Genomic DNA, 19,740 nt, shown 5'->3' with positions numbered 1-19,740 from the left:
AAGCATAATCCCTTTTTCTTTCCAAAAGTAATACTTAAGACTGTCTTACTTTTTTTTATTCAGACCAAATTATCATTCCTAGTGGATTAACACTTGTGTCTGACCCTACAGGAATAAACCATGCGATGAATATTTTCAGCAAAAACTGCTGGAGTCATAGACTTGCTGGGCATCCTCCTTGACTTAAAGAAAGAGAATACAGGGATAGCAGCAATTCCTGTAGGTCGCTCCTCTGAGCTCTATTGCGTGTGTGTGCCGGAATTGTGTAGTGGGATTCTGGCTGGCTGCTTTCCCTGGTAGTAGACGCGCCAGATTACTCATCAGGGAGACTTAGTTGACCTTCCTCATAGTTCAAGAAGTGACAAAGTGGAATTGGCTCAGCCTTCTTTGCTTTGACTCATGGACAGAAGAGGAAGGCAAGGTGACTACATTTTTCCAGCAGTCCTTGTCTTCCTACAGCTTTTGATAGTGGATTTCATTCCCTCTGCCTGTGTAGTGGGACCTTGTTTCTAAGATAACTAATAAGACTAAGATAACTAATATTTCCATTAGGAGATGCAGCAACTGATCAACTTAGAGTGGAAATAAGCACATTTTTCGATCTGCCTATGCCTATAGTTACAGTGCTTGTGGTCATAAAAATAGTTTTAATCATCTTTTAAAGGAACAACAGCTGTACAAAAATAAAAGGGCTTTTCAAAGTAAAAAAACTTTACACTGTGTTTTCATTGAAGCAAGTGTGAAAATTTAAAATTCACTTAAGTGAATTTAAAAGTATCTATAAATATCTGGGAGTTGTTAGAAAATTTATTTTCGTTTTGTCTTTTGTAAAATTAGATGTCACTGTATTCTACAATTAATAATTTTCAGAGCTCTTTAGAAATGACAAATGCTTAAGACAGATATGTAGGTGTGTTAGCAGACAGGTCTTGAAACACCTGTGTATGTCTGGAAAGACGGTATACATGACAGTGTTTGCTTTCCTTGCAGATTGAAGACTATGATCTTATAGCAAGCATGATGGGAGCAAAATGCAAAAAGCTTCGTAGTCTGGATTTGTGGAGATGTAAAAACATAACTGAAAGTGGAATAGCAGAACTGGCTTCAGGCTGCCAGCTTTTGGAAGAACTTGATCTTGGCTGGTGCCCTACGTTACAGAGCAGTACAGGCTGTTTCACAAACCTTGCACGTAAACTCCCAAACTTGCAAAAGCTCTTTCTTACGGCAAACAGGTCTGTGTGTGACACAGACATCGAGGAGCTTGCTGCTAACTGTACGCACTTACGGCAGCTGGATATATTAGGTAAGAAAATGTAGGACTGTTGGTATATTTCTTACTCTGTCTCAAAAGCCTTGCAGTTAAAAAGGAGTCCTTAAGACAAAGCTATCTTCTACACATTTTTAAATAAACTATAATTTTATGAAATATTTAATGTACAAAAAAACAGAGGGAAGTTTTACTCACTGAGTTTATTACTTAGAATCCAGTGGATTTATACCAACTGTGTCTGCTTAGTATGAATTGCCTAAACTGAGATTTTAATGCAACATTTTTGCAATAACTTTAGTTTCAAGACCATTAGTTTTTTTAACAAATCTTTATCTTTAGACTATCAGAAGATCCTATTCCTTCTCCTTCTTTCTACTTCTGTTTGTTTTATTTCTGTGAAGTGTGGCAAAGTATATTTATAGTGCAAGTCTGTGATCAATAAACAGATTTGTGCTTTTATACAATACATATACCCCAAGAAATATTGAATTTCTTTGTCAATTCTACCAGGAAGCGAATTTGACTTGCTAAAGAGGAAAGGGTAATTAACAGCAAAACTTAAAATGGACTTTCTGCTAAGGTGGGAAGGAAGTTATGAAGGGAAGAAGCAGAGCAAATTTTACGTTTCTAATCCTCTACAGCTTCTATAGTTAAAAATATTTTTAGACATCTAAAGTAAATATACTTTGGATACTTGAGTAATGACTTCAAGAAATGTAGTTTTGCTTGATACTACATTTATTCTTTTTTATGGTGAAATACGAGGCTTTATTTTTAAAATAATGTAGGACAGCAGGGATATTTGTGACATCAAGGTGGGAGAAATGCCTTCATGCTTCTACTGACTTAATTTCACAGGGTTAGTTGAAAGAGGAAGATTCAAATTAAAAGGAAGAAAGCAGCTACACTGCACGTTTTTAATATTTAATAATTTTAATGAAAAAATTATGTTTAAGTTGAGAAAGATGCTGGAAAGAAACAGGAGCCCTCAACTTGAATAATGTTCCAAACAAGTTTAAGGCTATGACATAGCATTTGTCATTACAAAAGAAATTACCAATGTGGCTTCAGACTGTCACTCCAGTATAGCTAGTACATTCCTCTACCATGAAATATGGTCTTACTCATCTCTGACTTAGAAAGTTGCCTTCTGACCAACATGGGAAAGGAGAATGAACAGATAAAACCTTATCTCTCCCTAGTACAGACTGGAGAGGCTTTATGTATGTGTCCACAAGCGTGTTTCATGTATCCATAAGCAAATTTATTTTGTTGTGCGTTTCCCTATTCAGACATGAAAAACTTCCAGACAGCATATTGAATAAAGTTTTTCATAAACATGTATGTTCTCCTGACCACCTACTTCCATGCATTTCTATTACAATGGCATTGTGTCCACTCACGAAGTGGTCTGACCTTTTCACTGCACCAGAGGCTGCCCAATTAATAGGTTGGAAGTCTTAAGCCTGTGGACAGTCTCATGCTTCTGTTGCCTTTCTACTGGCAGTGTAGTTTTGTGGCCACACTTCTTTAGCATTTGAATTCATGTTTGAATTTGTTTTCATATCTTATTGATGTTTTTGTGAAACAATCATATGTGAACATGGAAAAGGAATTTATTCTGTTCCCTGGGTGCCTACCAGTATTCCTGGATTTGTAGTCAACCTTTCCCAGTGAGACTGCATGTTGGGTTTAGGTGCTTTCCAGAGGGTATCCAGTTGAATTATCTGCAAGATGTTACCAAAAACCTTAATATCCACCTTCTGGACCTTGCTTTCTTCCTTCAGAGAAATACTTAGTAGGGGGGAAAAAAATGTTGTCTTCTACTGTAAAAAAAAAAAAAAAAAAAAAAAAGTCAGTACAAGGTTATGTGATATACGTGAAGGAGTTACCCAGCTTTTCTTGGCAACAGCAAGGAAACTGTTCATTTCTTTGTTTGAATATGGCAACCATTACAGTCTGTGGTTAAAAGAAAGAGTTGTCAAGTAGAACCACATTGTGTCATCTGGAGGTAGAGTTGCCAGGTGTTCCCGTGTCATTGCGGAAGTCTCTTGTCAGAACTAAAGAGCTAATCTCTTACAGATCAGAAATACCAAGAAAGTCATAAATTTCTGTATGTAGTCTAGCTTTTGGCAACTGATGTAGGGACATTTTGTAACTATAAGCTACATGAATGTTTAATATTTTTTTGTCCTTTTGAAGAAGTGTGGCAACAGGTCTGAGGCTGTTAGAGGCCTGAGGTCAGTGCTCAGCATGGCAAGAGTAACCTTGAACAGTGTGTCTTCTCTGTGATGTGAATGAACGAGAGGTACTCTCATTACACCCTTTGTTATCTCCCAGATACAGAAATGTCTGGCTTGTACATGCATTGTGAGGGATGTGGAAATATTGCTGTTAGGTTAGCAGTGTGTGCTTTAAGGGAGCTTCTTTTGCTTCAGCAAAGCTGTGTAAAAGCTGGAGGTTTTTTGCTGTATACAGGCACTTACCTAAGTAGTAAGTCTTACCTTGCAGTGTAGTCACCAGCGTTGACAATACTATAGCAGTTTCTCTCTGCAGTTGTTAGAACTTATAAACCTGTCAGGGGAAGCTTCTTGTTTCAGTTATAGGTTATTTGTCACCACAGTAGCTTCAGGACTGGAGGAGTCAGACTCTGAAAGAAATCTTGTTGAACTGAGTGTCACTCATTTAAATATTACAAAATGGACGTTATATATACCTTGGATACTGTTTTGAAGGGGTAGATCTTGTGTCTTGCTACCCATCTGTCCTCTCTTTAGTTCTCGCCATTATTGTGTAGCAGTTCCCCTGGTTACAGAATCAGAAGTTTCTGCAGAAGGTTAAAATCACCAGTTTTCGAGGCGTCATTAAATTATTGTCCCATGTAAAGCATTGTTTGATGGGTAGCTCTTTGTGCTGTGTAAAATGTACTTCAGACAGTAGATTTCTGTTTAAAAGATAAATCATGAGCTGGATCCATATCTGCTGTATTATAATACAGTTTGGAAGAGGAAGCATGATGTGTGTTGCTGAGTACATGAGGGTGTTCTTGAAATTTTAGTTCCGAGCTTTCTTTTATGCATTACGTACAGAGCTGCCTGCTTACAAGTATCTTTTCTTTCTCTGTCCACGTCCTTTCGACTGACTGGCATGGTCTGTTTGCAGTTTGCACCAGAATGATTATCTGACAGTGTTTGTAATGATGGAGTACGTCATCCAGTGCTATCAAAAGTTCAGTGGACACTCCTAGACCTGTAGTTGAAATCTAGTCTTCAAACTGTGATCAGTATTGAGCAATGTGTCGAGTCAGATGGCGACCTGAATTGGCAGTGCCAAAAGCTTTTCTTGTACATCGTATGAGCTGCTTAGTTGTGCTGCTGTGGGGCTACCAGCTGCTGTCAAGGTTGAAGAGTAAGTCATCTTAACATTGCTCCCTGAAAGTCCTGACTGCCTCTGTCCTGCACAAAAGGAGTAATGAAAAGTAGGCACCCTTGTTAGTGCAAAATTCATATATTCCTACCTACATACCAACACCTCCCACACCTTCCTGAGCACCCGCAAACCCAACTGCCCCCTTGCCAGCTGTCAAAATTTTCAGCTTTATCTTGAGAGCATCAACACATAGTTAGTCAATTCAAACATGAGGATGTGTAGCACGTTAAAATTTAGAATTTGAGTTCTGTGCAATGTTTTATATTGAATAAAATGTAAAGAGTAAAAGGCCTGTCTGGCTGATCTACAAGAGGAAAGGAAAAGTAAGGATATTTGAGGAAATAGTACTAGTTATTTTAAGGGTCTCTAGTTGTCAATATTATTTGGTGTGTAGTAGTATCTCTTGCCCCAGAAATAGGGTCTCTGGTGGTTTTTATAGCCATCATACACAGGTCTCCTGAACAGCTCTAGAATTTGAAGACTATATGATAGTTACAAATGAAATCATTTACAGCTAATAAAAATAGTTGTTCTGGCAAAGAAATCATTACTCAGAAGTGCCTTTTACAAAGACAATTCCAGATAATTTTTCTAGGGAATAAACTGAACAACAAAATTAAATAGCTGATTTTAATATACAAGTTATGTATTTGTTCTGAGAAATGGATGATTAGTCCACATAGGAAAAGTTGTAGTAACAGAACCTCCAAACTCGGGAAAAATACTTTGTAGGTAACTAGCAGGATATGTTGTCAGTCTTTCAAAGGCGAAGGAAAATGTGCTGTGTTACACTTCCGAAGTGAATGAATATGCTTTTAGGAAATATATATCAATAATTGTACGTTGTTTAAATAAAAGTTAGGCTGTAGATGATGTTTGATCAGCTGGTGTGGATAAGGAAGCCCCAACTAGGTTGCTGGCTTTTTTAGCTTTTAGGAAAACATATTTCCTAACGTAAAATTTTAAGTTTGAGGAGGAAAAAAGAAACAGGTGCAGTAAAGTATGTAATTTAGGATGGCCTATTTAGTTACAAATCCATTAAAAATCTTAGTCTTAGATGAAACGGTAGGAGAACTGTTGAAGTTCAGGTAGGAAGGAATGAAGAACATCCTACACAAAAAATCTGTGGCTAGGCATCGAGATCTAGCATTTTTGTAGAAGCGCACATTTGGATCTTGAAGCTTAAAAGCTATGATGTGTAAAAGAGTCTGGTTTTAAATGAAGGTGCTGATGCAGTAGCAGTTTTAAGGCTTGGTAGAAAAAGATGAGTAGCATAATGTGATGTTCCTGAATTTTTGGTTGGAATGACGGAACAGATCCTGCTGGCAGGACAGTGGTACCATTGTAAAATTATGGACAAGTGAAGTAAATAACTGAAGCATATTGCAAAATTTCTTTCTATGGCCATAAGGACTGTTACATCAACCACCAGATGGTTGTGGTGACAGTGATCATATAATGAAAAGGGAGTTAAAAACTCTTGATAATAATGACGAGCTTTGCTTACCCTTGCATAAATGAGGTAAAATTTGGGGGCATGATAGGAAAGACTGTTTTCAAGTACAGGACTAACCTGATCGCCTTCTATGACAAAATGTCTAGACTACTGGATGGGGGAAAGGCTGTGGATGTAGTCTTCTTGGACTTCGGTAAAGCCTTTGACACAGTTTCTCACAGCATTCTGCTTCAGAAACTGTCAGCCTCTGGCCTGGACAGGCGCACACTCTCCTGGGTTGAAAACTGGTTGGATGGCTGCGGACAGAGAGTGATGGTCAATGGAGTTAACTCCAGCTGGAGGCCAGTCACAAGTGGAGTTCCTCAGGGCTCGGTACTGGGTCCAGCCCTGTTCAATGTCTTTATCAATGACCTGGATGAAGGCATTGAGTGCACCCTCAGCAAGTTTGCGGATGACACTAAGCTGGGAGGAAGTGTGGATCTGCTGGAGGGTAGGGAGGCTCTGCAAAGGGATCTGAACAGGCTGGACCGCTGGGCTGAGACCAATGGCATGAGGTTTAACAAGGCCAAATGCTGGGTCCTGCACTTGGGGCACAACAACCCTATGCAGTGCTACAGACTGGGGGAAGAGTGGCTGGAGAGCTGTACAGAGGAGAAGGACCTCGGGGTAATGGTTGACAGCTGACTGGACATGAGCCAGCAGTGTGTTCAGGCAGCCAAGAAGGCCAATGGCATCTTGGCTTGTATCAGAAACGGCGTGACCAGCAGGTCCGGGGAGGTGATTCTCCCTCTGTACTCGGCACTGGTGAGACCACACCTTGAGTACTGTGTTCAGTTCTGGGCCCCTCACCACAAGAAGGATGTTGAAGCTCTGGAGCGTGTTCAGAGAAGAGCAACAAAGCTGGTGAGGGGCCTGGAGAACAAATCTTATGACGGGCGGCTGCGAGAGCTGGGGTTGTTTAGCCTGGAGAAGAGGAGGCTGAGGGGAGACCTTATTACTCTCTACAACTACCTGAAAGGAGGTTGTAGAGAGGAGGGAGCTGGCCTCTTCTCCCAAGTGACAGGGGACAGGACAAGGGGGAATGGCCTGAAGCTGCGCCAGGGGAGGTTCAGGCTGGATATCAGAAAAAAATTTTTCACAGAAAGAGTCATCAGGCACTGGAACAGGCTGCCCAGGGAGGTGGTCGAGTCACCTTCCCTGGAGGTGTTTAAGGAACGGGTGGATGAAGCGCTTAGGGACATGGTTTAAGGGATTATTGGGAATGGTTGGACTCGATGATCCAGTGGGTCCTTTCCAACCTGGTGATTCTATGACTACAGGAGATTATTGAAAACAGAGGCATGTTCCTGGAAATTAATCCCATTCAGAGAAGAAAAATAGGAAGATGAACTCCAGAAAGTGCAACAAAATCACAGTAAAGCAAAATGAGATATTAAGGAACCACTGGCTAACAGTAAGTGCTAAAATTGTATTTCAAATACATTAGAACAAGTTTGCAAGAGAGTTACTGAGGTTAGTAGTAAAGAATCACTCAGATACCAGGAGGCCTTTGCAGGAGGACTGTTGTTTGTCCATTAGTTTTCATGGCAAGGGGGATCAAGTAGGCTGCTACGTCAGAGCCATTCTTTCCAGGAGATTAGCCCAGAAAGCTGCCTTAAATTGGAATGCCAATACAGAAAGCTTGTGAACAAATCAATACATCGAACAATGATAAATTGTTATGGCTAAATATCTATGTAGCAGTTCTAAATGAGTTCAAATACAGGACTGTGGAAATCTTATTGCTGCTGTGTGTCACTTAAAGCAGCACTTTATCCTCAGCGCTAGAGGAACAAAAGGTTACAAACAAGGCAAAATCTTCTGGAAGATGTGCAGGCAAGATGCTACAAGATAGTTAAGACTGTCTTTTGTTCAGTGTAAACCAGTTGCAACCCTAAGAAGGACATGAAGTCAGTGGACACAAAGGCCATTATGATACTTTGAAGGAGAGCTGTGTCTCCATGAGGATAGTTATGCCTCTCCAATCTTTTAGAATTCCTTGCACTTCTTGGTGGAGATGAGCACCAGTCCAGTCCATAGAGGATTGGATTTTCAAAAGCTTTAGCTGCAGTTGTTATGCTTTTGTTAATTCTCCTCCTGGATTGTAATGAGTGTTTCAAAAATAGATAACAAAAGACAAGAACGCTATCATCTCTTTTCACAATGAAGTTTCATCACTATGGTGGTCATCAAGAGTCTATACTGATCTGTTCATAAGTAATCCAGACAAAGGGGTGAATGTTGCTGTACCGGAGGGTGATGCACAGATATTCAGAGTAGAAAAATCTTAGGATGAAGAATTTAATGCCGAAAAATTGCAGAATGTTCTTATGATACTTAGTAAACTGATGATAAACAGGAAGAATACTGTTCCATCAAGTGTAAAGTAATCACAAGAATCAAAACATTAACTCAGCATATTGTAGGTGGCTTTATATTAGTTGCTGTTTTGTAGGAAAGTGATCATGTGGACAATTTTTGGAAAACATCAGCTTGTTGCTCAGCATCGTTCTAACAGACAAATAGAAGTTTAGTATTTCTTAGGAAAAAGAGGAGAAAACACCATAAGACCTCATTATATGGTTACTGACATTGTGCTCAGTGCACTGTATAGTTCCAGTTATCCAATTTGACACTGTCTGCCACAGCATTCTCCTGGAGAAGCTGGTGGCTTATGACTGAGACAGGTGCACTCTTTGCTGGGTGAAAAAAAATGTCTGGATGTCCAAGCCCAGAGAACTGTGGTGAATGGAGCTAAATCCAATTGGTGGCTGGTCACACAGTGCTCCCCAGGGCTCAGTTTTGGGACCAGTTCTGTTTGATTTCTTTATCAATGATCTGGACGAGGGGATGAAGTAGGTTTGTAGACAACACCAAATTGGGTGGGAGTGTTGATCTGCTCAAGAGTAGGAAGGCTCTGCAGAAGGATCTGGATGGGCTAGGTCAGTGGGCTGAGGTAAACTGTATGAGGTTTAAGAAGGCCAAATGCTGAGTCCTGCACTTAGGTCACAACAACCCTGTGCAGCACTACAGGCTTGGAGATGAATGGCTGGAAAGCTGCCTGGCAGAAAAGGATCTGGCGATGTTGGTTGACAGACAGCTGAATATGAGCCAACTGTGTGCCCAGGTGGCCCAGAAGGCCAACGGCATCCTGGCTCGTATCAGAAATGGTGTGGCCAGCAGGACTAGGGAAGTGATCGTGCCTCTCTGCTCAGCACTGGTGAGGACACATCTTGAATGCTGTGTTCAGTTTTGAGCCTGTCAGTACAAGAAGGACATCAAGTTGCTGGAGCACATCCAGAGAATGGCAGTGAAGCTGAAGAAGGGTTTAAAGCACAAGTGTTATGGGGAGTGGCTGAAGGAACTGTTCTTTTCTAGTGTAGAGGAAAGGAGGCTGAAGGGACACCTTATTGCTTTTTACAACTATCTGAAACAAGGTTGTAGTGAAGCAGGTGTTGGACTCTTCTCCCAAGTGACTAGCGATAGGATGGGAGGAAAGGGCCTCAGGTTGCATTGAGGGAGGTTTAGATTGGATACTAGGGAAAATTTATTTACTGAAAGGGTAGTCGAGCATTGGAGCAAGCTGCCCAGGGAAGTGGTGGAGTCTCCATCCCTGGAGGTGTTCAGAAAACGTGTAGATGTGACGCTTTGGGACATGGTTTAGTAGTTACAGTGGTGTTGAGCTGTTGTACTTGTTGATCTTAGAGGTCTTTTCTAACTATAATGATTCTATGAACTTCAGAAGTACTGTATTAGTGTAGAAATAAGGCTGCAGGGATCATTGAGATACAGGAGAATCTGGAAAATAGGCAGCCTTGAAGGAACAGAAGAGATGCCCATAGGATTATGAATAATGTGGAAATGGTGAACTGGAAATGATCTATCACTGCTTCTTAATGATTTGTTGCCCCTTGATAATTTCAATTTATAGGCAGTAGGTTTAAAGCTGATATTTTTTCTTCGTTTTTAATATTTAAACTGTAGAAGTCATATGAAGGGGCTGTAAGTATAAAGAAGTTCAGAAAATTATTAGCATTAATGGAAGTTAGCTTCAGAAACCCCTGAACTGATAATTTTTGGCAGCTGGGAGGATCTACTAGTGTAAAGCTGCTTTAAAAATCTGCTCTTGCTTTTAATTTTTGCTTTTGCTGTCTTCCATCTTTGTTATTTTGCAAGCATTGTTGGTCCTGATCATAGACAAGATCCTGGACTAGAAGGCTTTTTGGGGTGCAGTTCAGTTCAAGAAGGAGCTGTGTGAGTTTGAAGTGTCTACCAGCAGATGTCTGCAGCCATGTTGGATATATAAACTCTTTTTAGAGCCAGGAGAGCTTGATGAGCAGTTTAGCCCACTGTAGACATCTGGGCTTGGTTCACTTGCCCAGAGTAACCTGCCTGACTTCTAGATATTCCAGTAAGGTGTGTCTCCCCTCCTTTGGGTCAGTGTCCTGCCTGCCAGCTCAGCGTGAATGTCCTACCTGGTGTAAGGAACCTCAAGGCGCTTCAGGCAACCAGCTCGTGCTTCAGTGCCCAGTCAGCTGAGTCATGTGCTAAGCACCATTGGCTGTAGTGACTAGATCTCCATCAGCTGTAATGGGTGTATGGATGCATGCTTACAAACACCTATTTATTTTATTTCTAGCCTAATCCCATCCTTGATCTGACCCTGTATGACACTTAGGAGTTCATTCAGTGTGGTTGTGCTTTCAGCAAGGGTTAACGATGTGGTTTGTGTTACACTTAGTGTGTATATATAGGTATGACTGGTAGCTTCTTGAACAACTGCCCTTGTGTGTGTGTTATACCCCACTCTAGAGCCCTGGAAGCATTGTTGATACATCTTGGATTGGAGTGGCTCACAACAGCCCGTGTGCTGTGCTGGTCAGTGCAGTCACCAGGAGAGGCATGAGAGCCTCAGTGTAGTGTACCGTACCGTGTTGCTTGCTGCCAAAGCCCTGCATCTGGTCACTGGGAGATCTTGAGGCTTTGGGTACTCGGCTTCTGTAGTTAGGAATTCCCCTTGAAGTGGTAAAGTTGCCTCTTCACTAGAAAATGATGGACTCAACTCAGCAGTTGAGTTAAGAAAATACGATAGGCTACTTAAAGGTAGAAATCCTACACAGTGTCTAAGAAGCTTTTAGTTTGAAATCTAATTGAAATAATCTAAATAAAAAATGTGTTACGGTTGCATTTCTTGTGACACAGTATTAACAGCTTTTTAAAAAAAATACTATTTTCAGTAACTTTACAATTTGTTTTGTTTCTTTTTTTGTTTTTGAACAGGGACGAGGATGGTAAGCCCTGCATCTTTAAGAAAATTGCTGGAGTCTTGTAAAGATCTTTCTTTACTCGATGTGTCCTTCTGTTCACAGATTGATAACAGAGTTGTCCTAGAATTAAATGCCAACTTCCCTAATGTGTTCATAAAAAAGAGTTTCACCCAGTGACTCACTGCATACACCGCTGTGGAATTCATTTAACAGAGTTGTTGCCGGTGAATTTGTTCTGACTTTTTTAAGATGACTATAAATCCCCTATGAAATAGTGGAAAGGATTGATTATATGCGCAAATGGGTAAAATACATTTAAATATATTATACGTTTCTTAAAGAGTTTATATTGTACCTAAGAATTGTTTTACTTTGTGTTAATTGGTGGCACTGCATGTTTTTAAATACCAGCCATATGTGTGGCTTTAATGAGCAGAAAGTGCATAACTTCTTCGTAAATGTCCCTTTGCCGGGTATTACCCACAATAAACAATATTAATATCCAGGTGAGAGCAGAAGTTCAATATTTAGCAGTAAGGAAAAGATAGGTGCTTCCTTTTTATGTGTATGTTTGTGTATGTGTATATAAATGTATACAGGTGTATTTATATATACATACACAGATACTGTAGCATTCTAGTTTAGCCTGCAGCATAAGATGTTATGATCTGGCCTATAATTAGTTGTTTGAAAACCTGTTTAAGCTTATATAAAAACGGATTGAAAAGGCACTTTTCATCTTCATTTTTTTGGCGATTAGTTGTATCCAATACATTTTTTTCTCCCTTCTTCCACCTGAAATAGATGTAGTGATATTTTACAAGTATTTTAAGTGACACAACAGATAAATGCAAGAACCTTCCACATAAACTTGGAGCAGAAATGAAAGAGAGAATTACCAGCTGCTTCTGGTATTGGATATGAAGTTTGAGTCAGTTACTTAGTGTCATAACTGGTGATATGTAGGAAACTCCAAAGCAGTTTTCTTTTCAAACCTCTGTCATGATGAAGACTTGATTTATGATACATCTGGTTATCATGCAGAGTAGTCCAAAGAACAAAACTTAGAGTACTGCGTTAGTGACTGTCTCATACACTGGCATCAAATCTACTCTTAAGTGTAAAACCAAGCATTTTTGTTCAGCAAAACAGCAATGAAAATGTTGTGGGTTTAAAACAAGGGCAATACGATTTGGTGATTTAATAATCTCTAAATATTAGCGTTGGATTTGTTTTTCTAAGAGGTGATCACTCAAAGTACTATTGCACTCTCTGTCTCTTTAATAATTTTTAGCCTCTGGAGAAGGAAAACAGTGCAGATGGTTAAATTCTAGAGGTTTCTTCCTTTTGCACTTCCTTGGGTGAAGATTTTATTTTATTTTTTTCCCTTTATCCCCCCCCATATTACTGCTAGAGTATGTTGCTGTGTACAGCTTGAGTTTAGAATTTTGCCTTTTTAGCCATTGTTCTTGAATATAGACCATGAAATATAGCCTATCATTTTATATTGTTTCCACTATTCTTGTATTGATGGCACTTATTTTACCTGCTGGAATAAGAGGAAGAATATTTTGTCTGGCAGAAGCATGTTATTGCACCGAAGATCACAAGCAACTAATTCTTCAGTTTATGCAGTAAATAACCGACCGCTACTAGAGGACTGCTACGAATCATTAAAGATTTGATGATCTCTGTGACTCCTGAATGAACGCTTTGAACTCTTTCTGCTGGTGCCAATACTTTATAAACCATGTCATGAAAACAGCTACAGAACATTTATCTGATGTTACAAAAGGACATTTTTCTTCAGATTTTTCAATTTTAGATAATCTTTTGGGAATTCCAGATCCAAAGAGGGCAAGCACAGTTGGCTTTTGATTTTTACTCCATACGGATGACACTATGGGATTTCCAACTAGATTATGGCATTCCATTTTTATTTTCCCCAGAAAACTGGGCATTGTCAGATCTTTAGATTGATTTAATATTTTTTTTTTTCCATGCTGACAGATGTCAGCTTTGGTGTGATTCTGTGTGAGAGACCTCATTTCTTTCAATCAGGTTTGGGTTGATTTGTTTTTCTGAGAACTTCTAACATTTTTTATCTACAAGTAATATTTTTCATTGTAATTGAGTATTAAAAATTATTGTTCTGGTTATAGGAGAGCACAGGTTCAGATAATAGGAGTTTACAAAGAAAAGTGTTTCAAAACAAATGTCTTTGTTGTGAAATTTCACTTCTCAGGGTGCATCTGTGTTTATCTCCTTTTTTCTTCAAGATCCTTCTTGTTTGTTTTTCACTGTACATAGAAAGGGATATGGGTGAAGTGATAGCCATTGTGCCTTCTAACTGGTAAACTTGGTAAATATACAGTTTCACTTCAACAGTGTCAGTGAATAAGTGGTTTTGTATTCACGTATGTATAGAGGATTTGATTCTCCGTTGCTCTTTAGGTAGTACAAAGGAGGTTTAAATTGACATTTTGTTCATACTAGAGGATTGTTTTTCTTATGTTGTGCCTTTTATTAGAGATTGTTTTTGTCAGGAATTCTCCATTGTCACTTGAAAGATGAATTGAAATCTGCTTTTTATTTAGACTATTTAAAACTTGGCTGTTGCTTACATATAATCAATAAAAATAGCTGAGAAATAATTGGGAAAGACTTCCATCTGTAGTTGTAGACTTTAACCTTCAATCAGTGGGTAAGAAGCTTTTTTAGCTATGATTTTGTACCTCCAAGAAGTCTTCCAGCAAGGAAAGAATAGACTGAATGACATTTGTAATATTTCCATGTTAAACACCATGCTTTTAGACCTTCCTTATACGTCACAAATAAGCAAGAATAGATCACTATCTTTTTAGTTCTGTTATTTTCTTCTTGTGTGTGTATCTATTTTTGCATATGTGTTCATAAATTATATGTGTACACACATGCATGTAGGTATATGTAAACATTTATATATGTGTGTACATACTTATATCTATAACTCTCACAGTTTTTCATGTAGGAATTACTTTTGTGAAAATGTAATAGCAAAAGGTGTTTCATAGCACTTCTGTTTTCAGCTGTTTTACTGTACCTGGAGACCGAGTTCCTCTCCACCCATGCAGCAGGAAAAGCCTGGGCAGTATGTGTGCTAGATTTCCTGTGTTGCTTTTCCAAAGTGCCTTTTGGGTTGCCTACATGTGAAAGGTGTTACAGGGTATGTTAGAGTGTGAATGCAAAGTCCGACAACTACTGTGGACTGTCTCTTTGTGAAGCAAGTCATATAGAGGGAAATTTATTCTCATTTAATTTAATCCAAAATGAGTGATGACAATTCCTTAGTTGGAGGAATTGGATTATTTGGGAATTGGGTCATCATCTCCAACGCTAGATCATCCCTCACTTGTGTAATCTAAATTCTGCTTTTAAGGATATTCCATTTTTTTTATCTTGTCCTTTGATCGTGTCTTTCTGAAGCATTGTAAAAGGTGAGTGTTGGCAACAGATGTTAAAAAAAGATTGCTAACGTGTCCAAAAAAAGAGGCTTGCTCTGAAGTGCTCTTGTTCTTAAGTTAAAGGGGGACTTCCATAGTATCTGTATGAAATTGATGTCGGATGGTGTGTAGGTAGATATGTCATTCTTTTGGTGATTTTAAGAATGAATACGATAGTTTTACCATTTAAAGCATCTTCCTAGCTCTTGAAGTCTTCAATTCAATAGTGCACTTGTATTCCTGAGCTATCTGGCTTGGTAGCTCTATGGAAATGTGTGGACTTTCTTTTGTTTAAATTATACATGTGATTAAGTACACGAGTGACCAGGAGTTATATATGGAAGAATAGTTTTGCATACAAGTTTGCTCTTTATAATTCCCCTGTACTGGGAGGTCCAAATTTTGGCGGGGGGAAGACCTTGTTTTTCCTGCCTGAATCTTTCCTTGGGGCTTTCATGACAACTTTTCCAGATGCAAGATGTCCAGTAGTAACGACACTCAGGGAGTGGAATTCATCTGACTGAATATAGCTCTCTGAAAGTTAGACATCTAGTTTAAGGAATCTGGGTACCTCTAGAGAGCTATTAATCTCCTAAGATAGATATTTAAGGAAAGTAGAATGAATCATTTTCTGGAGAGCCTCTCTGGAGACTGTGGAAGCTGTGATTAATCTTATGTTAGATATTTTGCTTTAGAATACTAAACTGAGATTAATTCCATCCACTGCTGTACTACCTGTCTTGGAATAACAAAAGACAAGACTGGAACAACATCCATACTCAAACTTCAAACCCCTCCAAAAAATCCATCCAGATAGAAGCAAATTAAAAAGATCCTGACAACTTGGAAACAGTATTTTAAATGCCAGGATCTATTTTTGCCCCTGAGTCCCGTGCCAGTACCAGTAGTATGTCTCTTTTTTTGGTGGAAATGAATCTTTCCTTTTTCTAAAATCATTTCATGTACCTAACTGGCTATATGTATGGTTCTGTAAATGCATGAAATTAATGGGAAAACATAATTAATGTTTTGCAGCTGTTTTGTTAATCTTTCATATTTCTATGATCAAGACTATGACTGGCTTAACTGCCCTCCTGTCCTCAGAAACATTGCCAACTGTGTGTTCGGCCCTCGTTCTTCTGTGTGTACTTACTGCATCATACTGAGTGTTTCCCACATCACACCTGCAGGACTACTAAATTTGCAAAAACTAGATAAAATGTAGCATTTTATTATATGGAGTATGGGGGTGACTTTATATATTGATGTACATGTTCATTATTACTCTTTTGCAATGATTCCATAAGCTGTAGCTTTTGAAATAACTAGGCTAGAAATTCTTCATTTAATGCATTTGTACATGCTGTGTGAGACACAGTCAACATTTTTTTTTCTCCAAATGAGGGCATTTGTCCTTCACTGAGATGATGATTTCTATGTTTTTAGATTTCTGACTTGACAATGAAATTGAAGAAGGGCTCTTCATTAAATACTACCAGGCATGGGGCAAGTTGTGATAACTGACATCAGGATGGCTGAGGCATAAGTCTGGTGCGTTTCAGATCATCAGGATTTTCAGAGAAGTGCCCTGACAAGCAGTGACTCTTTTTAAGAATACTTAGCTGCAGTAATAGCAGACAGAGTGAGATTTTCCTTTGTAGCTAATGGACTAAGTACTATTATTTTAGTCTGAGTTGTACAGCTCTACTTTCTCCCTGTCCTGTTCTCATTTAAGAATGATAAGTGGCACAGTTAGGAAGGATGTCCTAAACTGGAGGATAAAGTTCCTTTGTGAGGAATTAAGTTTTTCTCTTTTCTCCCTCAGCTATTTGAAAGCTCTCTCTTTTTCCTTGGATACCAAAGAAATGTAAATGTCAAGAAAGCTGAGAAAATAAACGAAGAGAACTTGTCCAGATTTGTCTGGAAACTGATGAAAGGATGGCCAGAGCTATTTATAGACTTGAGGGAAGTAAGTGCATTGTTCTAGGTCAGCTGTTGTCTTTCCCAGAAATTACGTTTCCCATATAATTTCACATGCTCGTACTTCTAAGCCAAGGTTTAACATTTAGATGCTCTTAATATTGACCTTTCATATGCGTGCAGGTGCAGTAATTCATCTTTGTTTCATTTTTTACACAGAAGTATTTTTTCTTCACCTACCACTGCCCAGCTGCATTTTTTTTGTTAAACTCTGAGATGATTTTGTGCACGCACACGCGGATGCCTGTAAGACCTAATTGCTTGGGGTTTTTGTAATTGGTCCTTTTTTGAGGACAAATAAACTGCTGTTTGGGGGTAAAAATGGTAAAGAGAAGGATCTGGAGAAGAACAAGCTCAGGGGAAATCTCAGGAGAATGCCTGATGAGGACGGGGAGTGAAGAAGAGGGAGCCAGATCATTTTCAGTAGTGCCCACAGACGAGAGCTAGTGGGCACAAACAGAAACATGAGTGACTCCATCTGAACCGAGATGACACATTTTATGGTAAGGGTGCCCAAGTACTGGCACAAGTAGTTTACAGAGGCCATGGAGTCTCCATTCTTGGAGATATTCAGATGCCATCTGGACATGATCCTGGGCAGTCAGCCCTTGGTGGCCCTGCTTTAGTTGGACCAGATGACCTCAAAGGACCTCAGCCATGCTGTGGTTCTGTGATCTAAGACTTGCCCTTTGGTTGTTCTGCTTGCTTCAGCGTACTGATTGCTGAAGATGGGAGGGGAGTAAAAAGAAATAATACCTATCTTAAGAAACTTGCAATGCTGAGAACAGTCACAAGAATCTTGTTCGTTTGCTTTGTTCTTAATCTTGAGAGAGATAATTGTCTTAACTTAGGTTAGTCAGAAAATCTAAATTTACTTATTAAAGTAAAATTTTGCTAATGTTTTCAACTTACAGTTCTGTAACGTGCAAGACACGTAATTAGTTTACAGGGGTATTCTTGTCACCAAAGTCTGAAAGTTAGACCAGGGACTGAGTTGAATATCCGTATTCTTGAGTATTGCCTATAGTTTCTGTTTGGAAATAGAGTTGTCTATAATACATTAGGAACAGTTTTGTTTGCATATTTTTTAGTATTTGTTTATATAGATCTTACAATAAATTGAGTTTACTGTGGCTTAGGTGTCAGTTGGTTCTACTTTGTTGGAGACTGAGCACAGCGGCTAACTCATAGTGTCAAACCATGAAAATTCGAATTCAGGTGACAAAGAAGGACAAAGTTTATGAAATAATGAACTATCTGACCATTTTAGGGAGAAAATATGTATAATTGTGTGAATTCCCATGCTTTGTTTATTTATTTACTGTTACATCACAGTCAAGAGCCGTTGGGTAGTACAGTCCACTGCTCACCATCAGGAGATGGGTTCTCTCTATCAGACCTTGGAATTTTCCTCAGGACAGTGCCATGGATTTCTGCACATACGCACTGTTCTGAAACTAATAGAGGCAAATTAAAAATAGCTGGTTTAGTTATGATTTGGAAACTAATGGCTAGTTTGTGCTTCGACTTATTTTGGAATAAGTACTGAAAATAAAATAACCAGGAATCGGTGTGTTCACTTTCTGATTATAACTTTCACATACAGGTAAGTCCTAGTTACCAGCTGTCCCTCGAGCCATCTTAGTGAAACTGATGTAATGGTCTCGTTCTGGTTCTTCCTAGTGAGCATAAAGCCAATGCAGCTCCTTAGCATCTTGTGGCATTTTGCATTTCTCTCCTTGCCAGGCAGGTAGTGGAGCTGGGCTGTGTCAGGACTTGGCCTGATCTCTGCAGGGGCAATGTGGGAATCATCTGGAGAAATTTCCTGCTCATGTTTTTTCCTATGTGCATATGAGAAGGAATGGCATCTCCAGGCCTTCAAATTTAAATACCTGAACCCTGCACCTGGCTTCATTTAAAAATTAATCTCCTTGGCATGCCCCCTCCCCCCCCCAATAACCAGCAACAAAATACTTGCACTATATTTGTGATTTAATACTATGCTCCTTTTTCTGCCACAAGAATAGGAGTTTGAGTAATGTTACAACAAACTCCAAATATATTACCTTTTTAAAGGACTAATTTCTGTAAAAGGTGAAAGAGCAGCAGTGGAGGGAATGGTTCCGGACACTATCTAAATAGCTTTGCTATGTGTGCTATGCCAGTAAGCAGCAGAAGCAAGTTATGCCTTTTTTTTTTCATAACAAGTCAAGAAGGACAAAGGGGATAATTGCCTCTAAGCTTTCTGTAGCTAGAAGACATTTGTATCATCTAATTTTAAATATCTAGAAAGTTAGAAAACCAGTCTCCTAGGGCCCCTTCACCCTGGGCAGATAGGTTCTTCCACAGGGTAATTCAGATCAAGAGATCAGTCTTAAATTGAGGTCTTGAAGTGATCTCTGGAGAAGCTGAGGTCCATGTAGACCACATAAAACTTATATTAGAAACTAGCTTCCTGGCCGGCGTGTGCTATCTAGCATGTGTGGGTTTGGAAGAAGAGGTTGCTTTCCCCTTGGTGTTTCCTTTTAGCCCTCTAAATTCTCTTGCTGCTGCTTTCTTTGCTCTATTGGTTGAACTGCATCTGATTGCTCCCTACAAAATATCTTGACTAAAACTAGAAAACCTTTTGTTTGCTAGCAGTTGAGTGTTTAAAGTTGGTCAGTTGATTTTTTTTTTTTTTCTTTTTTTCCCCCCCCCCACCATCCCAAGCTGAGTATTAAAACCAGCAGAAGGGAAGAGGATATTATCTGGTAAAAAGAGCAGACGGTTATGCAAATGTTTTAATTCCAAGTAGCATAAGTGAGGATAGCCACTCTT

General features: G+C 39.2%; 1 protein-coding gene across 5 annotated transcripts in view; it reads left to right on the top strand.

The window, feature by feature from the left end:
• FBXL4 (F-box and leucine rich repeat protein 4) overlaps nt 1–19,541 on the top strand; it is a 65,949-nt gene extending 46,408 nt beyond the window's left edge. For 4 of the 5 annotated variants that reach the window (XM_054062766.1, XM_054062767.1, XM_054062768.1 and 1 more), the window contains 2 exons: nt 991–1,303; nt 11,475–19,541. In XM_054062766.1, the coding sequence (XP_053918741.1) occupies nt 991–1,303; nt 11,475–11,638 (477 nt within the window). In that variant the 3' untranslated portion in view covers nt 11,639–19,541. The remainder of the gene's footprint in view (nt 1–990; nt 1,304–11,474) is intronic. The other variant, XM_009564483.2, reaches the window with a different exon arrangement.
• Nucleotides 19,542–19,740: the final 199 nt, after the last annotated feature.

Source organism: Cuculus canorus, chromosome 3 (assembly GCF_017976375.1).
Source record: "Cuculus canorus isolate bCucCan1 chromosome 3, bCucCan1.pri, whole genome shotgun sequence".
In the NCBI taxonomy this organism is placed as follows: Eukaryota; Metazoa; Chordata; class Aves; order Cuculiformes; family Cuculidae; genus Cuculus; species Cuculus canorus.
This window is presented reverse-complemented; position numbering and strand designations above follow the sequence as displayed.